At 40.5% G+C, this 16617-nt stretch overlaps 1 protein-coding gene across 1 annotated transcript in view; it reads right to left on the reverse strand.

Annotated features, from left to right (window-relative positions):
* The window catches only part of LIAS (lipoic acid synthetase), a 74916-nt gene that overhangs the window by 39959 nt on the left and 18340 nt on the right, over positions 1-16617 (reverse strand). Inside the window, exons 3-4 of the mRNA XM_029589290.1 lie at positions 12484-12577; positions 608-688 (exon numbers count right to left, since the gene is read on the reverse strand). Of these exons, the coding sequence (XP_029445150.1) occupies positions 608-688; positions 12484-12577 (175 nt within the window). The remainder of the gene's footprint in view (positions 1-607; positions 689-12483; positions 12578-16617) is intronic.

A 16617-nucleotide genomic window follows, 5' to 3' on the forward strand; every position in this document is an offset into this window, starting at 1 on the left:
TCCATAAACCCCTTTCATACCTGACACATGCAGATTGCTATTTTTAAGATTGCATTCAAATGTTCTTTTTGTAACTTCGATGCTAGCACTCCAGCAGGGCACTTGCTGAGCTCAGCCTCTTCTTTATTAGAGCATTAAAATAAGTATAGACTGGGAACACGCAAACATGCCATAACCACCTAGATATAAATACCCTGTTTTCACTTTATATGTAAGAGGACATTGTGCATTTGTATGCTCCGCCCATCACAATATTCTCTAAAACCAAAAGGAGAGTATATGGAAGAATTAAACTAAATACAAGATCTTATGCTTTGGTAGCTGCCATAGTGATAAACGTATCTGCACTGTGACCATTCGTACTCTCACCCGCAAACACAATGGAAAGAAGATGACTCTTGACTGAGATTCCCTTAAACTTTTCCCCCTTCATATCTCTTCCTTATTTGCATGGAAGAGGTAAGGTGGATGAGAAACTTTTCTGTACAATAAGCATGATGCAGGTCGGGGGAAGAGTTAAGGTTCCCTTGATGTATGTGCTTGAGATCTTTGCAAGTTGTACATGAGTCATGGGATGCTGGCCCTGGAGCACCGGGCTGTCACTTACCATGATTGTTGCTGTGGCAGTAGCATACTCGCCACCTCCCCAACACTCTCCAATATTAGGACAGCGGGCTTCCTCACAAACCTATCAAAGAAAAAGAAATGATTCTGCAAAACTCCTCCTTAAAACAGAGTCATCACTAAGGTGTGAGCTGTAAAAGCTTGCCTGTGCAGTGTGCCAAATTTAATGTAATAAATGTGTACTTTCACAGACTATTCTGGAATGACTTCGTGCACAACAGCTGACTAGGACATACATAGTATTGTATTTTTTTATGTTCAGATTTTCTTCCTGAATTCACAAGAACTGAAATTGCAAGGTTTCCCTCCCCCACATATGACTGTCCCTTTAAAAAAATGTTATTGTTTAATTTTAAAATATCCTATGCACCAAATTTTTTTTTTTTTTTTTTATGGACACGTTCTCTACAAATCACTTCCAACTGTTTAATTTTAGACATTGTTAATTTGAAAATGGAGTTAAATATTTTAATTCTTTTAGGATTTACTTTCTTATGTCACAAATCTTTAAAGATTTCTTGACCTCCCCTGCTAGGGCTATTTCTTGTTAGTTGGTATGAGGAAAAGAGGCTTGCTTCTCATTTCTGGCATCTTCTATTAAGGGCATTCAGAGAGAACATTTTCACGAGCACTTTCAACGGGCTCCCTTGATAGAAGATGCCAAAAATGAGAAGCAAGCCTTTTTTCTTCATAATTGCCAAAAGACTTCCAATTACAACCACTTGTTCTTGTGAAAATATCAAACACAGAGTAGTTCTTCACAATAACTTCACAATTAATAGTGCTTGAAACCTGTCTTAAGGTTTTAAGGAGCTCAGTTCTATCTGGCTGGAATTTTGTCTGTGCTTTAGGCATTCTAGACAACTACACCTCTTGAAACTCTTCTGATGATGTGCTCTCCAAAACGGTTTCCCTAGTTTTCCAAGAATAAAGTGTACTCTCTATGTAGATCTTAACTTTACTCAACAGGTCTTCTCATTGAAAAATTATAGCTTGTTAAAAATAGGTAGGGAATCCCAGAAATGAACATTAATATAAACCTAAAATCCTTCCAAAACTTCAGAGGCCAGTTGCATTCGTTGGATTCATTAATATTGGCTGTTGCCATAACAGATTTCAGATGAACATCACCAGACTTCCGATCTATAATTAGCAATCTGAAAGCTTTCACTTACTGGCCACCCATCAAACACTATAAAGATGCTAAATTTTCAGTATCTTTGCACATAAAGCATCAGATAAATTTTGGTGTTCACCTTGCCATTTGGATGAACCTTGACAGAATTTGAAGAATGCAATGTGTGCCATCCACTTTGGAAATGTATGGAACATCTTTAACAGATTTCAAAACACATAACTAACCTGCACATAATACAATGTACAGATATCAAATGGTTTGCAACATTTGTCATTCCTGCTGTAACTCTTAAGTTTCTCACTCATACTAGTACCTGTGTCTCTGCCAAGTTCTAATTCTGCGGACCATCTCTCCAATCTAAGATTCACTAGCTCTTTTTCTACTGCAACAAAATAATTATCCCATGTGGTATTTTTCAAAGGTTCATTGCCCAAGAATGATTCCTTGATGATGCAATCCTTCAAGTACTTCGCATACAATAATAGCAGTAACTCTGTTGTGGATCTGACAATAGAATCATCATGCAATATACTAAAAGGATTGTGATCTGAGCAACAAAATCTTCCCTTATTGTTACAGCAGTGAAAGAGACATTCCTTGCATTAGTTATTGTTATATTCTCCAAGAACATTACTACCTACTTTTTGTTACTTTAGATCAACAGTTCTTGCATGCAGATAAATGGATTACTATTCTTGGCCATCTATAAGCTGTGTTAAAAACTACAGTCGTGCGCCAAAACTTTTCTTGCTTCAGTCTTTTACACATGCAGCCACTGTATTCTCTTGGCTTTTAAGTGCATGAACAAACTTTCTATACACTTGGGATAAAGTGCTGACTTTCCATGAAATTTAGCAGCTTATTTTGACTGAATCCATTGAAATGATGTACAATTTTTAGATTACTCACACTTGAGACTATGCAATAAAAATGTGTGCTAAAAATATTAGCGTGCACACTGGTAAAAATTAAACACGCATGCTAAAATGGCACTGTGCTGTGCAAAAATTACAACATGCAGACACTAAAAAAGTGCATCCATAGGGGCAGATTTTAAAACATATGGGCAGGCGTAGATTTGTTCGTGCAACCCGGCGCGAACAAATCTACACCCGATTTTATAACATGCGAGCGCACGGGGGTGCTCAATTGTGCAAACTGCGTGCGCCAAGCCGAGCAGCCTGCCTCCGTTCCCTCCGAGGCCCCTCCGAAATCGGAGGGGCCTTGGAGGGAACTTTTTTCCCAGCCCCCCCACTTTCCCCTACCTAATCCACCCCCAGCCCTAACTAAATCCCTCCCTCCCTTTGTTGGGAAAGTTACGCCTACCCAAGGCAGGCGTAACTAACTTGTGCGCGCTGGCTGGCCAGGCCCCAACACAGGCCGCTGTGTCGGGACACTTGGCCACGCCCCTGGACCACAGCTACCCCCGGACCACGGCCCCGCCCCCGGACCGCGGCCCCACCCACGGCCCCGCCCCCAGACCGCGGCCCCACCTATGGCCCCGCCCCCAGACCCACCCCCAGACCACGGCCCCGCCCCCGGACCGCCCATTTTTCGAAGCCCTGGGACATACGCGCGTCCCGGGGCTTGTACGTGCCGCCAAGCCTATCTTGCATAGGCTCGGCGCGCCGGGGGAGGCAGGGGTAGGTTTTCGGGGGTTGCGCACGTATCTTACGTGCGCAACCCTTTGAAAATCTACCCCATAGTGTGCACATGGTAGTAGCATACATGTTATTAACTCACAAAAGTCTAGTGTGCATACTGCTTTTTCTCTGGAAATCCCCCACACCATCTTAATTGATCCAAGGTGAAAGAGCCACTTAGCACAGGGGATTTCTTTCTCCCCTCCCAAAATGTGCCCAAAATAGAGAATTTAACAAGAACCACAAATAGGGGGGAAATATTTTTGGGGAAAAACTCCATTTTCTATTTTATTTTTTTAAACAGGGAAGACAACCCAAAATGATTTCAACAGGCTCCAGAGAGGATGGAGTTGAAACTATTATTCTGCCGGGAGGCCTTCTCTAGACAGTAATGGGATGTAAACGTGTGGACTGAACTCCACATGGCAGCACTGCATATCTCCTCAATGAAAACAGACTTTAGATTGGTGACTGTGGAATGGTTCTTGTACCACAAATCATTTGCTTTTACGTGTGGTACCACAGGCTGCAGTATTATTTTCAATTCTTTTCAAACATTTATCTTGCTCTATTACTAATGCTGATTAAGGAGAATAGCATTGAATGTCATGGTTTTTTTGCAGATGGTATCCAGCTTTTAATATATGTGGAAGAAGAACCAGATAACGGAAATTCAGAATTTAAATTCCTGTCGGGAGGCAGTGGCACAGTGGATGTGTCAAGTTAAACACAAAATGAACCCCACTAAATCAGAGGTACTGTGGATCTCCAAACGCGGTAGGGCCTATCAGGAGAAATGCTTGTACCTAAAGTGTGTGCAACAAGTTTGGAATAGTTATATTGGATCCCCAATTATCTATGAAATTTTTTTGTCTACGCATGATTAGTCATCTTGGGCCTCTCTTGCTATTACTATTCATCTGTTGATAAACAGTTTAAATGATTGTAACTCTCTCTAATTGCAGCTACTGCAAAATACAGCTGCAAGGCTGCTGATGGGGGAAAAAAATGGAGTGATCATATAACTCCAGTATTACATGAGCTTCACTGGCTGCCTGTTAAAGCCAGGTCCAGATTTTATTTATTTATTTAATATTATATTCCGCTTCATCCAACATATTTGTCCTGAAAACCGAAAGGACTATCCTTTGGCTTGAATCCACTCCAGATAGATGGCGACAGCTCTCTTGAAGGCTTTGAGTCATGGTGCCTGGGATGAGCAGTTTCTGTGTAGTTTCTTTCCATGATCTATAACTGTCGATATTCAGCAGTTCCACAGTATCTGCTTGTCTATATACAAGCTTATGTACCTTCTAAACATTATATTCTTCACAGCAAGAACTGTTGATGATACCTCCTCCAGTAGCTATTCTTAGTTCGAGTTGTGCGATTCCAATTATGTATAATTTATTCCCAACTGAGCAGAGTAATGAAATGGGATACTTAACTTTCAAGAAAAAATAAAAAGTTGATTTTATGAGGAAATTTTAAGATGTAGTTAAGGGCTCAGTAAATAAATTATATTTGGGGGACTGTTATACAGATCGGGGTTATTGAAGAATGATATGTAGATAAACGGATTGGTATTGAATAGGAATGGGAGAAATATGGTGGAGGGAGGATTGAAGTTATTGTAATTTTGTATGTTTATATAATTTTACTCTGCTGTAATGTTGCTACATAAAATAAATGGCTAAATATCAAATTTTATTAAATAAACATACATATAAACATTATGGGCCTTGACATGCCCTTCTAAAGGGGTCTACCTGGGCATAACAGGAGATGCAATCTGTTACACAATTAGAAAAGGTGTGCTTTGTCATCACAGTTCCAGGAATACTGAGGTCAAAGAAACAAAAAACTGAATGGATTATCTCTGGGCTTGAGTCCACTCCAGATAGATGGTGACAACTCCCTTGTAGGCCTTGAGTCATGCTACCTAGGATGAGTAGGCTCTGTGTGAAAAACTGCTTCCTCAGCAGCCCAATGTGAAACCTTTGAGATGTTGAAAGTCATTCAAAGGTGGCAGCAGATAGGGGCTGAACATAAAATGTCATCTTTCATGAGTGCCACTGTTACGTCAATATTACATTGAAAGAGATTCCATTACTACATCCTTTGGCAATAAATTCCACAGCTTGACTGTTCCTTCAGTGAAAAAATATTTTCTCTGATTTGTTTGAAATAGGCTACCTGTTAATTTCATGGAGTATTCCAGGTCTTAATACTATTTGAAAGGGTAAATATCTGTCCCCTATTCAGCTGTTGGACTCCACCCATTATTTTATAGACCTCTATCATATCACATAAGAAATTGCCATTCTGGGTCAGACCAAGGGACCATCAAGCCCAGCATCCTGTTTCCAACAGAGGCCAAACCAGGCCACAAGAACCTGGCAAGTACCCAAACACCAAGAAGATCCCATGCTACTGATGCCAGTAATAGCAGAGGCCATTCCCTAAAACTTATCCAAACCTTGTTAAACCCAGCTACACTAACTGCACTAACCACATCCTCTGGCAACAAATTCCAGAGCTTAATTGTGCATTGAGTGAAAAAGAATTTTCTCTGATTAGTCTTAAATGTGCTACTTGCTAACTTCATGGAGCGCCCCCTAGTCACCTCTCAGTTGCCTCTTCCCCAAGCTGTTAAGACTTTCTTCATCCCCTTTATCATTTTTTTGTTGGTTTGCTTTATCAATTTTTTAGATGGGACAACCAGAACTACACAAAATACTCAAGATGCAGAGGAGTTACATTACCTGGTTGTGGAGACTGGAAATCAATTCCGGGACTGTTTATTTCTTGTTCCTTGCTGCTTCGGGTGATTGCCAGTGCGGTGGAAGGAAGTTCGGCGGTAGACCGAAGTTTGCCCCAACGAGTCCTCGTACCAATCAGCGTCAAGAACTTCAGAAGGAGGGGCCGGAAGCAGTGGTAAAAGCGGCCCTCCTTTGGTGCATAGCCGCTGACGGCGTGCCGCCAAAGCCGCGTGCCTAAGGGGCGCGCGGCTCTGACCAGCTCCAACCAGATTCGCCTGGATTTGTCTAATTGCCCAGAGCCTGTGATTTCCATTCGTTGACTTAAGGTATTGATTGACTGACTTCGAATAGAACCAGTCTCAGGAAGGCAATTTATATTGTGATTTCCTAATAAAGAGTCTCCTCAGTCCTCCATAAGAACATAAGAAATTGCCATGCTGGGTCAGACCAAGGGTCCATCAAGCCCAGCATCCTGTTTCCAACAGAGGCCAAACCAGGCCACAAGAACCTGGCAATTACCCAAACACCTAGAAGATCCCATGCTACTGATGCAATTAATAGCAGTGGCTATTCCCTAAGTAAATTTGATTAATAGCAGTTAATGGACTTCTCTTCCAAGAACTTATCCAAACCTTTTTTGAACCCAGCTACACTAACTGCACTAACCACATCCTCTGGCAACAAATTCCAGAGATTTATTGTGCGTTGAGTGAAAAAGAATTTTCTCCGATTAGTCTTAAATGTGCTACTTGCTAACTTCATGGAATGCCCCCTAGTCCTTCTATTATTCGAAAGTGTAAATAACCGAGTCACATCTACTCGTTCAAGACCTCTCATGATCTTAAAGACCTCTATTATATCTCCCCTCAGCCATCTCTTCTCCAAGCTGAAAAGCCCTAACCTCTTCAGCCTTTCCTCCATTAAGAGAAGCAGTGTTAAAAATAAGTAAGGAAACGTTCTGCTTTCCTGCAACCATATTCTCCTATTGCCTTGTATAATAATTACACGACTGAGATGCCTCATACTAAAAGAAAGGCCAAAATAAGGCCTTCCTCTAGTATTCCAACTGCAGAGTCTGGCCAAAGGGCTGTAGCAGAATGGTTAGGATCCCCTCAAGTAGCCCCTGTTGAGGAAACCACGATAGGAGTGGAATCAGAGCAGAAGCCACCTCTAATGGTTGAGGACATCACTTTTAAGTCCGGAGGCGCCGGAAATTCCAATGCTGCCTGGAAAAGAAGGGGTAACACCCCAGGAAATACCAGGCATATCCCAAACTGACCTAAGAAAACTGGAGAAGGACGATGAGTAATCGAAAGAAATTAGACTGACATCTAGCGAAATAGATTTACAAGTATCTTTTTCAACATTAGATCCCAGAGGAGCTGTTAGCTCTCCATTGATTCCAACTGGAGAGAGTACACCAAAAGATGATAAAAATTCTGATTATAATATATGTCTAGAAACTGAGAAAAAACCTAAAGTAAAAAATACTACGGATGTTATTGTAAGACCTGCTACCATAACTATGGATACGCTATGGAATTACATTGCTAAGTTGGACTCATCTATTATGAAACTAACAGAAGCAGTAAATGAAACTAATAAAGTTGTGAAAAAAAATTCCAAAACTATAGAAACTCAGCAAAAGCAAATTCCTAAGATAGAAGAACGTTTAATTTTAGCTGAGAAAGTACAAACTCAGCAAATAAAAACAGAAGTAGAATTTCATAAAAAGCTTGAAAACATAGAAAATTATACCCGTTCTTTAAATCTTAGAGTTATTCATTTTCCTATCATGGATAAAATAAGCCCAATAGAACTATTTAGGAATTATATTATACAGATATTAAATATACCTGAATAATGTATGCCCACGATTGTTAAAGCTTTCTATATAAATATATCAGTAAAGAAAAAAGTTTCAGATCAAATAACAATGAATAATGAAGAAGCAAATAAACATAAATCTAATGCTGAGTTATCTTTAGATATTTCCGAAATTCTTCAGAAGTCACAAAAAGAGTTAAATATAGAGAACAGAGAAACAATGCTGGCAAAATTTGCTTTTGTTTCTGATAAAGAGAATGTCCTGAAGTTCTTCTTTCGAAACAGACTGAAAACATTCTATGGACAAAAAATCTGGATCTATCCAGATCTTGTCAGAGTAACACAATTTCAAAGGAAGAAATTTTTAGCACATAGATGTGAAATAATTGAAAACGGGGGACAATTCCAACTTAGATATCCATGTAAATGTTTAGTTAAATTTAAAGGGCATAATTATCAATTCACCGATCCAGAACATCTTAAGTCATTAAAAAGGGGAAAACTTACTTTTTTCTTATTATTATTTTCTTAGGCTGCAAGAGCCGTGGTGATAACGCTCATTTAATCTAACAGTTTCTCTTTCTTTTTCTTATAGTATATACAGAATATGTATGTGTAAGTACGGTATATAATACTTTTTTCTTTTTTTCTTCTTGCTCTTTTTAAGTAAGAATATATATTTTATTTATATATTTAAAAATTTTTCTATACCGTTGTTAAGTTAAATACCATCACAACGGTTTATAGAAGGGCACGATAAAGAGAAATATGGGTGGTACAGATTACAAATTACTCGTGTGCCATCATAGCACGGTAACAATGTAAAATAATAAACTAGGTGTGTAAATTAAACCTGATTGTTAGGAACAAATTAGGCAGTTTGATTTTAACATTAATATGCTTATGTAGGTTACTAAAAACGTCTAGCTTGGTGCATGCTTATCGCTCAACTATTTTTCTCCTTTTCTTTATCTTTATAAAATGCTTGTTTAAAAAGCCAGGTTTTCAGATTAGTTTTGAATAATTTCAGATTTGTCTGTAGTCTTATTTCGAGTGGCATGGTATTCCAGAGTACAGGACCAGTCAGTGACAGTGCTCTTTCCCTTACTTGCGTGAGATGTGCTGATTTGACAGAGAGGACAGTTAGTAGAGCTTTATTTGCAGATCTCAGGTTTCTTTGTGGTACATGCATGTGCAGTGCCGTGTTAAGCCAGTTGGCTTTATCATCGTGGATTAGTTTATGGATTATACGAAGTGCTTTATATTGTATTCTTTGTTCAATTGGAAGCCAGTGGAGTTCAGCAAGTGTTCCTGTAATATGGTCACTCTTTTTTTTGCCTGTCAAAACTCTGGCAGCGGAATTTTGCAATATTTGCAGTGGCCGAATTGTAGATTGAGGTAGTCCTAACAGCAGGGAGTTACAATAATCTGTGCTAGTGAATATCATTGCTTGTAGAACTATGCGAAAATTGTTAATCGTTAAGAGGTTTTAGTCTTCTTAGGATCATTAGTTTTGCATAACCTTCTTTTATTTTCTGTGAGATGCGTTGTTTCATGTTTAGCTCAGGGTCAATTATTACTCCTAGATTCCTAACTTTTGTTGCTAACTCGGTGGTTTGAATATTTTTGATTGTGAACGTTGGTTGTGTGTGGTGAGTGTTTTTACTTTCAAGATGTAAGAATTCAATTTTGTCAATGTTTATAACTAATTCCATCTGGTTTAGGAGCTGTTTGATTATTTCTAGGTACATATTGGCTAGTTTCATTGTTTCTTCAATGGTGTTTGGAATGGGTAACAGTAATTGTATATCATCTGCATAAATGTAAATGTATGATTTATATCGGCGTACATGAATTTTCTGTAATTTCATATTGCAAACTATTTTTTGTAATAACATATTGAAAACTTAATAAACAAAGAATTAAAAAAAAATACTCAAGATACAGTTGCAACATAGATCAATACACAGGCATTATGATATTCTCTATCGTACTCTCCATTACTTTCTGAATCATTCAAACATTCTTTTTGACCACCACCACCACCACACACAGAGCTGAAGGTTTCAACACACTGTCCAAAATGACTCCAGGATCTTTTTCCTGGATGGTGACTCCCAATATAAAACCTAGCATAATGTACATATAGTTAGGATTAGTGTAACGAGTGGTGTGGAAGTGAGCCCTTTGTGCTGCAGAGTAGTTGACGCACGCCGGCAGATGGCAAACGTGTCCTTTAGCAGGTTAGTCTGGAGCTTCATCTTTACCAGTCGTCTCCCCCCGCAAGTTTAGTCCCTTGGGGTCTGGCACTGGCCTTAGAGAACCTAGGCAGGTCCCTAGGTTGGTGAAGAGAGCAAGAGTCCAAGGGCATGCTGGGGTCAGAGCAGACAGTAAGCTGGAGACATAGAGTCAGGCTAAAGGTTGGTGCAGGCAGCGAGCAAACATGGTTAGGGGCAAGCAAGAGGTCAGGTCCAGGTGGCAGACAACCGTAGTTAGGTCCAAGGCAAGAGGTAGATACCAAGAGATCAGGCCAGGATGAGCAAAGACACAGGAAGGCACTGGACAAGACACGGAGAAGGGAATGAGGCTGGATGTGGTGTTTAAAATGAGGTGTTTAAAATCATGAGAGGTCTAGAACGGGTAGACGTGAATCGGTTATTTACTCTTTCGGATAGTAGAAAGACTAGGGGGCACTCCATGAAGTTAGCATGGGGCACATTTAAAACTAATCGGAGAAAGTTCTTTTTTACTCAACGTACAATTAAACTCTGGAATTTGTTGCCAGAGAATGTGGTTCGTGCAGTTAATATAGCTGTGTTTAAAAAAGGATTGGATAAGTTCTTGGAGGAGAAGTCCATTACCTGCTATTAAGTTCACGTAGAGAATAGCCACTGCCATTAGCAATGGTTACATGGAATAGACTTAGTTTTTGGGTACTTGCCAGGTTCTTATGGCCTGGATTGGCCACTGTTGGAAACAGGATGCTGGGCTTGATGGACCCTTGGTCTGACCCAGTATGGCATGTTCTTATGTTCTTATGATGAAGCAAGGCTGGAGAAGACAACGCTGGACAAACAGAAACCAGGAATTCGAGAGCAACATGCACTGCTGATGCAGGAGACCCGTTCAGCATTCTGGGAACCCTTAAACACAAGGAGCCAGTGATGTCATCAAAGGGCACCACGGGGAGTTTTCCTGCGGAGGCCCCTTTAACATGCAGAGTGAGCCGAGGAAGGCCTCGTGCTGAGGCAGGAGGATGGCGGTATCTGACAGCTGATGGCGTCAGGGGTAAGTGAGGCAGCTCATAGGAGCTTCCTGCAAGTTGCCAATCGTAACACTTATTTCTCCTTGTGTGCATCACTTTGTACTTATCCACATTAAACTTCATTTGCCATGTAGATGCCCAGTCCGACAATGTCCTCCTGCAGTTCCTTACAGTCCACGTGTGTTTTAACAACTTTGAATAATTTTGTGTTAGCTGCAAATTTGATCATCTCACTCACTGCTCCTTTTTCCAGATCATTTATAAAAAGGTCCCAGTATAGATCCTTGGGGTACTCCACTATTTATATTTTTCTATTGTGAAAATTGGCTATTTAGACCTATTTTCTATTTCTTGTCTTTAAATCTTTAAATCTATGACTCTTTAATTTTCTGAAGACACTTTCATGAAGGAATTTATCAAATGCCTTCTGAAAATTCAGATACACCATAACAATCAGCTCACCTTTATCTACATAACACCTTAAAAAAAGAACTAGTACATTGGTAAGGCAAGACTTCTCTTTGCTAAATCCATATTGTCTATCCAGTAATTTTGTTTTTAAGAATAGCTGCTACCATTTTGCCCCACACTGACATCAGGCTCACTGGGCTATATTTTTCCTGATCACCTGTGGAGCCCTTTTAAAAAATTGGTGTTACACTGGCCACACTCCAGGCTTCAGATACTGTGGCTGTTATAAATGATATATTACGGTTTAGTAGTAACAAGTCTGCAATTTTATATTTGAGTTGTTTGAGATCTTTGGGGTGAATATCATCCAATCCGGCTGATTTGTTACTCTTTAGTTTGTCAATTTGCTCTATTAGTGGTTTCTCTGCAGTGACAGCTTGTGTTTGCTTTTCTGGATCAGAATAAGGTTTGAGTTTGGATATTATGCTGACATTACTCCCACATACTTAGCTTGTGGGAGGAGTTAGCTGGTGCTTTATATAACTAGGGGACAGAAATTTCTTTCGGTGGAAGTATTGGCTTGAAAGGGATAAAGCAACGCAAATTTTATTCAGGCTTCTCTGTTTTGCCAACACTGACATGTCTTTTGCCAAATAAACCTCTTAAGGATTAAATAAAAACAGGACTTCATGACTATTTTTCTGAAATCTGAGCAAAGAAAGATGACTATCATCCCAAGACAGTTTGTATTTATCAGCTAATGGACTAAAAATTAAACACTTTCTCACAGAAGTTCTAAACCAGTTTACTTACGGTGTGCAGGTTGAGAGCCCGCAGCGTATTTTTTAGCTTGTTGTAGTTCTTCCCTATAGGAATCTCTGTTTTTAGCCATGGAGGAAGTCTCAGCCTAGATAAAAACAATCATAGTTATTCAAAAGCTCCTAAGGAGATCACTCCTTTTGTACAGTCATTTTATTTAAAAAAAACAAAACATCCTTTTGCTACCCGATGCACCTGTGTGCCAAAAGGAGTGATTTGGCTTTGTAAGAGGCGTACCTAGTGATTTTTCCAGATTAAAAAAAAAAAAAATCAAATTTTGACCTCCCACATGCCATTACTGCACAAAAATAAAGTACAAGGCACAGAATATGTTATTTATACAACTGATATCATTGGACTTAAACCATTATTAAGGTAGACTAAACCATTATAAAGGAAGACTTGGGGAAATCCACTGTTTATCAATGGGATAAGCAGCATGGAATCTATTTTGCTTTTGGGATCTTGCCAGGTACTTAACTTAAAGCTTGCCCTTTTAGCACCTTTTAGCTCATTAGTAATGACATTCTGTTGTATTTGTTTGAAAGATTCGCTATATCTCTCAAAGTTATCATTGCATTTGCTGAGACAAATATCTTAGAGCATCTCAGGGGACACATCTGGAATTCTGATATGGACGTAAATTTAGATCTAGTAGGAGTTCTAAACGTGACTTAACAGCAGCAGCCCTTTGGCCTGGAATAGTCTACAACTGTTGGTTAGAAATGAATTGAGCTGGGGGGGAGGGGCAGGGTGTCATATGATGCCTAGGATCTGAGCAGACGCTGGTGTGGTGAGCTCCCTAGAACCTGAGCATATTATCCTTTATTTACTGGCTTTAACACTGGGTAAACTACACTAGACATGAATAAGGAACAACCTAAGAGTTCACTGTCAGCTATCTAAGGAGATATCAGTGGGAAAGCTCAGAAAAGCCAGAAAAAGTCTTCTACTGGGAAATCTGATGCAGTGGAGGAGCAGGCTTTGGAAGACGAGTAGTCTGTTCCCTCGACTCCCTTTGATACAACTTAGACACTGAAGCATATGTTTGAGAAACTCTCCGATAAGCTCATCACAAGCATTCACTCGGAGCTCTGGGTTGTTATTGAGAAGGTAGCAACCCTGGTGGAATGCATGCAAGAGAACACAATTTATAGAAGAAATAGTGACACCTGTGGAGGAGTTAGAGGCCTCTCTTACTAGAGAGCGATCAAAGGTTGATGTGTTGGCATGCCGAGTAACTACGATAAATGAAAAAACTAGACATGGAGAATTGTGGTAGGAGAAAAAAAAACAAACTTGTGTCTAGTGGAGCTTTCGGAGGGGGTGGAGGGCTCTGATCAAAAGGCCTTCCTTGTGCACTGGATACCACAAGTTTTGGGCCTAGACTATGGAAGATCGGGGCCTGCAAATTGAAGGAGATCACCGTACACTGCCCCCCCCTCCCCCCCTTCAATGCCTGGAGGATGGCCCTGAACAGTGATTTTTTCCAATGACATCGTTTTCCGGATAAGGTGAAAATTCTTGATGTGGCAAGAGTTACAGGAGATGTGAAGTACCAGCAGCACCGGGTCTCCTTTTACCTCGACTTCAATGGCAGCTTTACAGAAAATGAGGGCTGGATTCACTGGAATTAAAAGGTCTATTCGGCAGCAGGTCCTCAAATATGCTTTATCCAGCTAAATTAAAATTGTCAGTGAATAATACAACAAAAATCTTCCAGTCTCCCACAGAGGTTCAAACGTTCTTCTATCAAACCCAGGTGGGTCCTGAAAGTCCAAACACATAAGCAGCTGCTTTTCTCTGTTCCGTGACTTCAAGGTGATATCAATCATTTACTAGTCAAAATCATAATAATCTGAAAACTTAATTAGTGTACAGTAAAAATGAGTTGAAAAAGGAAAGACTGTGCTTTCAGGAGCTGAGGTCATAAGACAGCTGCCGATCTATTGGCCAAGGGCGTCGGATAAGAACATAAGATTTTGCCATACTGGGTCAGACCAAAGGTCCATCAACCCAGTATCCTATTTCCAATAGTGGCCAATCCAGATCACAAGTACCTGGCAGGATCCCAAAAGCTAAATAGATTCCATGCTACTTATCCCATTGATAAACAGTGGATTTCCCCAAGTCTTTGGCAAAAAAAAAAAAAAAAGGTGGCTTTGGATCCCCCAAACAGCAGGAGCAGCATGATGGTTACTGTCAAGAGTCCAGCTACAGTGATAATGACTGAGGATTCAGCCTGGCCCTTCTTGCTGTGCCTGTGTATTCCCTATCGCTATCTGGTTTTTATTCCTTCTTCTGGTGCTCAGGGTCTGAGGGGCTTCGGAGGTTCCATGTAACATGTCTCTGCGGATTGACAAAGGCACCCCTGGACATTTCTTTTTCTCTTGGTTGGGGATATCAACCATGTGGGATCTTTTGTTTTGTGTCGGGTATGGGTGAGCTGGGGACATGGGGTACTAAATTAGTATACTGAGTTACAGCCTGTTTGTACATCCAACAAGATGGCACAGCCATATGCTCAGAGAAGTGTCAGCTATGAAGGCGGAACACACTCATTGCAGCGCTAGGAATATGGGAAGAGTGTTTCGGGGCTGACGACTGGAAGAGCTCTACACAGCATGAGTGGGGGGAATGATCCTTGCCATGCAGCTGGAAACTGTCATGCGACACTGATGGCGCTGGGAAACTGTATGAACAGTTGTTCCAGCCAATGGACTATAACAGCAAACACGTGAAATTTATGGGTTTCTATGATATGTTTTGATACTGCTTTTATGGATTGTTGGAACACAGGGGTGGGTGGTTCTGGGTTGCCCAGTATGTGGATGAGGTGATGCTCAGCCCAACAGAGGGGAGGAGGCTGTGGGCAAGTTTCATTGGTGGGTGGTAGATAAGGATAAGGGGTGGGAAGTTATAGGTTAGGATAAGGACAGTGGGAAAGGAGAGGAGGGGGGTAGAGGGAGATGTAGGTATGGATGGAAAGGGGCAGCAGAACTTCAGCTCAGAGTGTGCTCCATATTAGAGAGGGGGAATTGTTGGATATAGGGGGTGTGGGAGTGCGGAAAGCTGACGTGGGTACTGTCTGGCCTCTCCCAAGCCTTGGGGGATTGTTGGGGGGGGGGGAGGTGAGTGGGGGCTATTGCTGGAAGTGTTTAATGGTTGTGAGATTATTGTTAAAAAAAATTCAAAGCACAGACACTGTATTTTCTATTTTTGTGTATCACAAAGCTATGTAGACCAAGATCATTGGTTTAGATGTTTAAGTTTGCAACTGATTTTTCTCTTTCTACTATGGCGAATACCAATGCTAACTTGGTGTCCTAGAATATAAGGGGAGTCACATCACCCATTAAAAGAAAACATATATTCCAATTTCTGAAGAAACACTCACTCTGCACAAATAATGTTGCTGCAGGAGACTCACTTAACCAATAAGGAGCACAATAAGCTTAAAAGAGACTGAGTTGGACAGGTTTATTATGCTTTTCATAATTCAAAGAGCAGAAGGGTGTATATCCTTATACATAGGGCCCTACCACTGAAAGTTAATAAGGTTCAGAAGGATCTGGAGGGAAGGTTTTTATTGACAGAAGGAATCTTGTACCAACAAGGGATGGTGGTAGTGAATGTTTACGGGCCAAATAAGAATCAAAATGATTTTTACACTCAGTTTTGGGCAATAGTGGAGGGTTCACCATGAACCCTATAATTGCAGCTGGGGATTGACATGCTTGTATGGACCCATGCCAGAGGAAGGTAGAATACAAAAAGGGGCTAAGATTACTATTGATGAGTGGAGGGTAAAGTTTCCAAGTGGCAGGGACTACACCCACTATTCACTAGGGATGTGCATTTGTTGAGATTTGTGCGTCCATTCATTTCGCCACTAAGCATACACGTAACGAATATGCACAAAAAACAAATGGTGTGCACGTTCATCTATTGTGCACTCACCTAGGCGCATACCATTCATTGTGCATCCATTCGTGAGCTATGCACTTAGCGGTAAAACGAATGGACGCACAAATGCACAAACCTACTATTCAGCAGTGCACAATACATACAGTCACCTGGATTTTTTTCTTTGCTCTAAAAGTCTACTGCATAAGATTACAGAGGTGG

This window comes from Rhinatrema bivittatum, chromosome 1 (genome assembly GCF_901001135.1).
Source record: "Rhinatrema bivittatum chromosome 1, aRhiBiv1.1, whole genome shotgun sequence".
NCBI lineage: Eukaryota > Metazoa > Chordata > Amphibia > Gymnophiona > Rhinatrematidae > Rhinatrema > Rhinatrema bivittatum.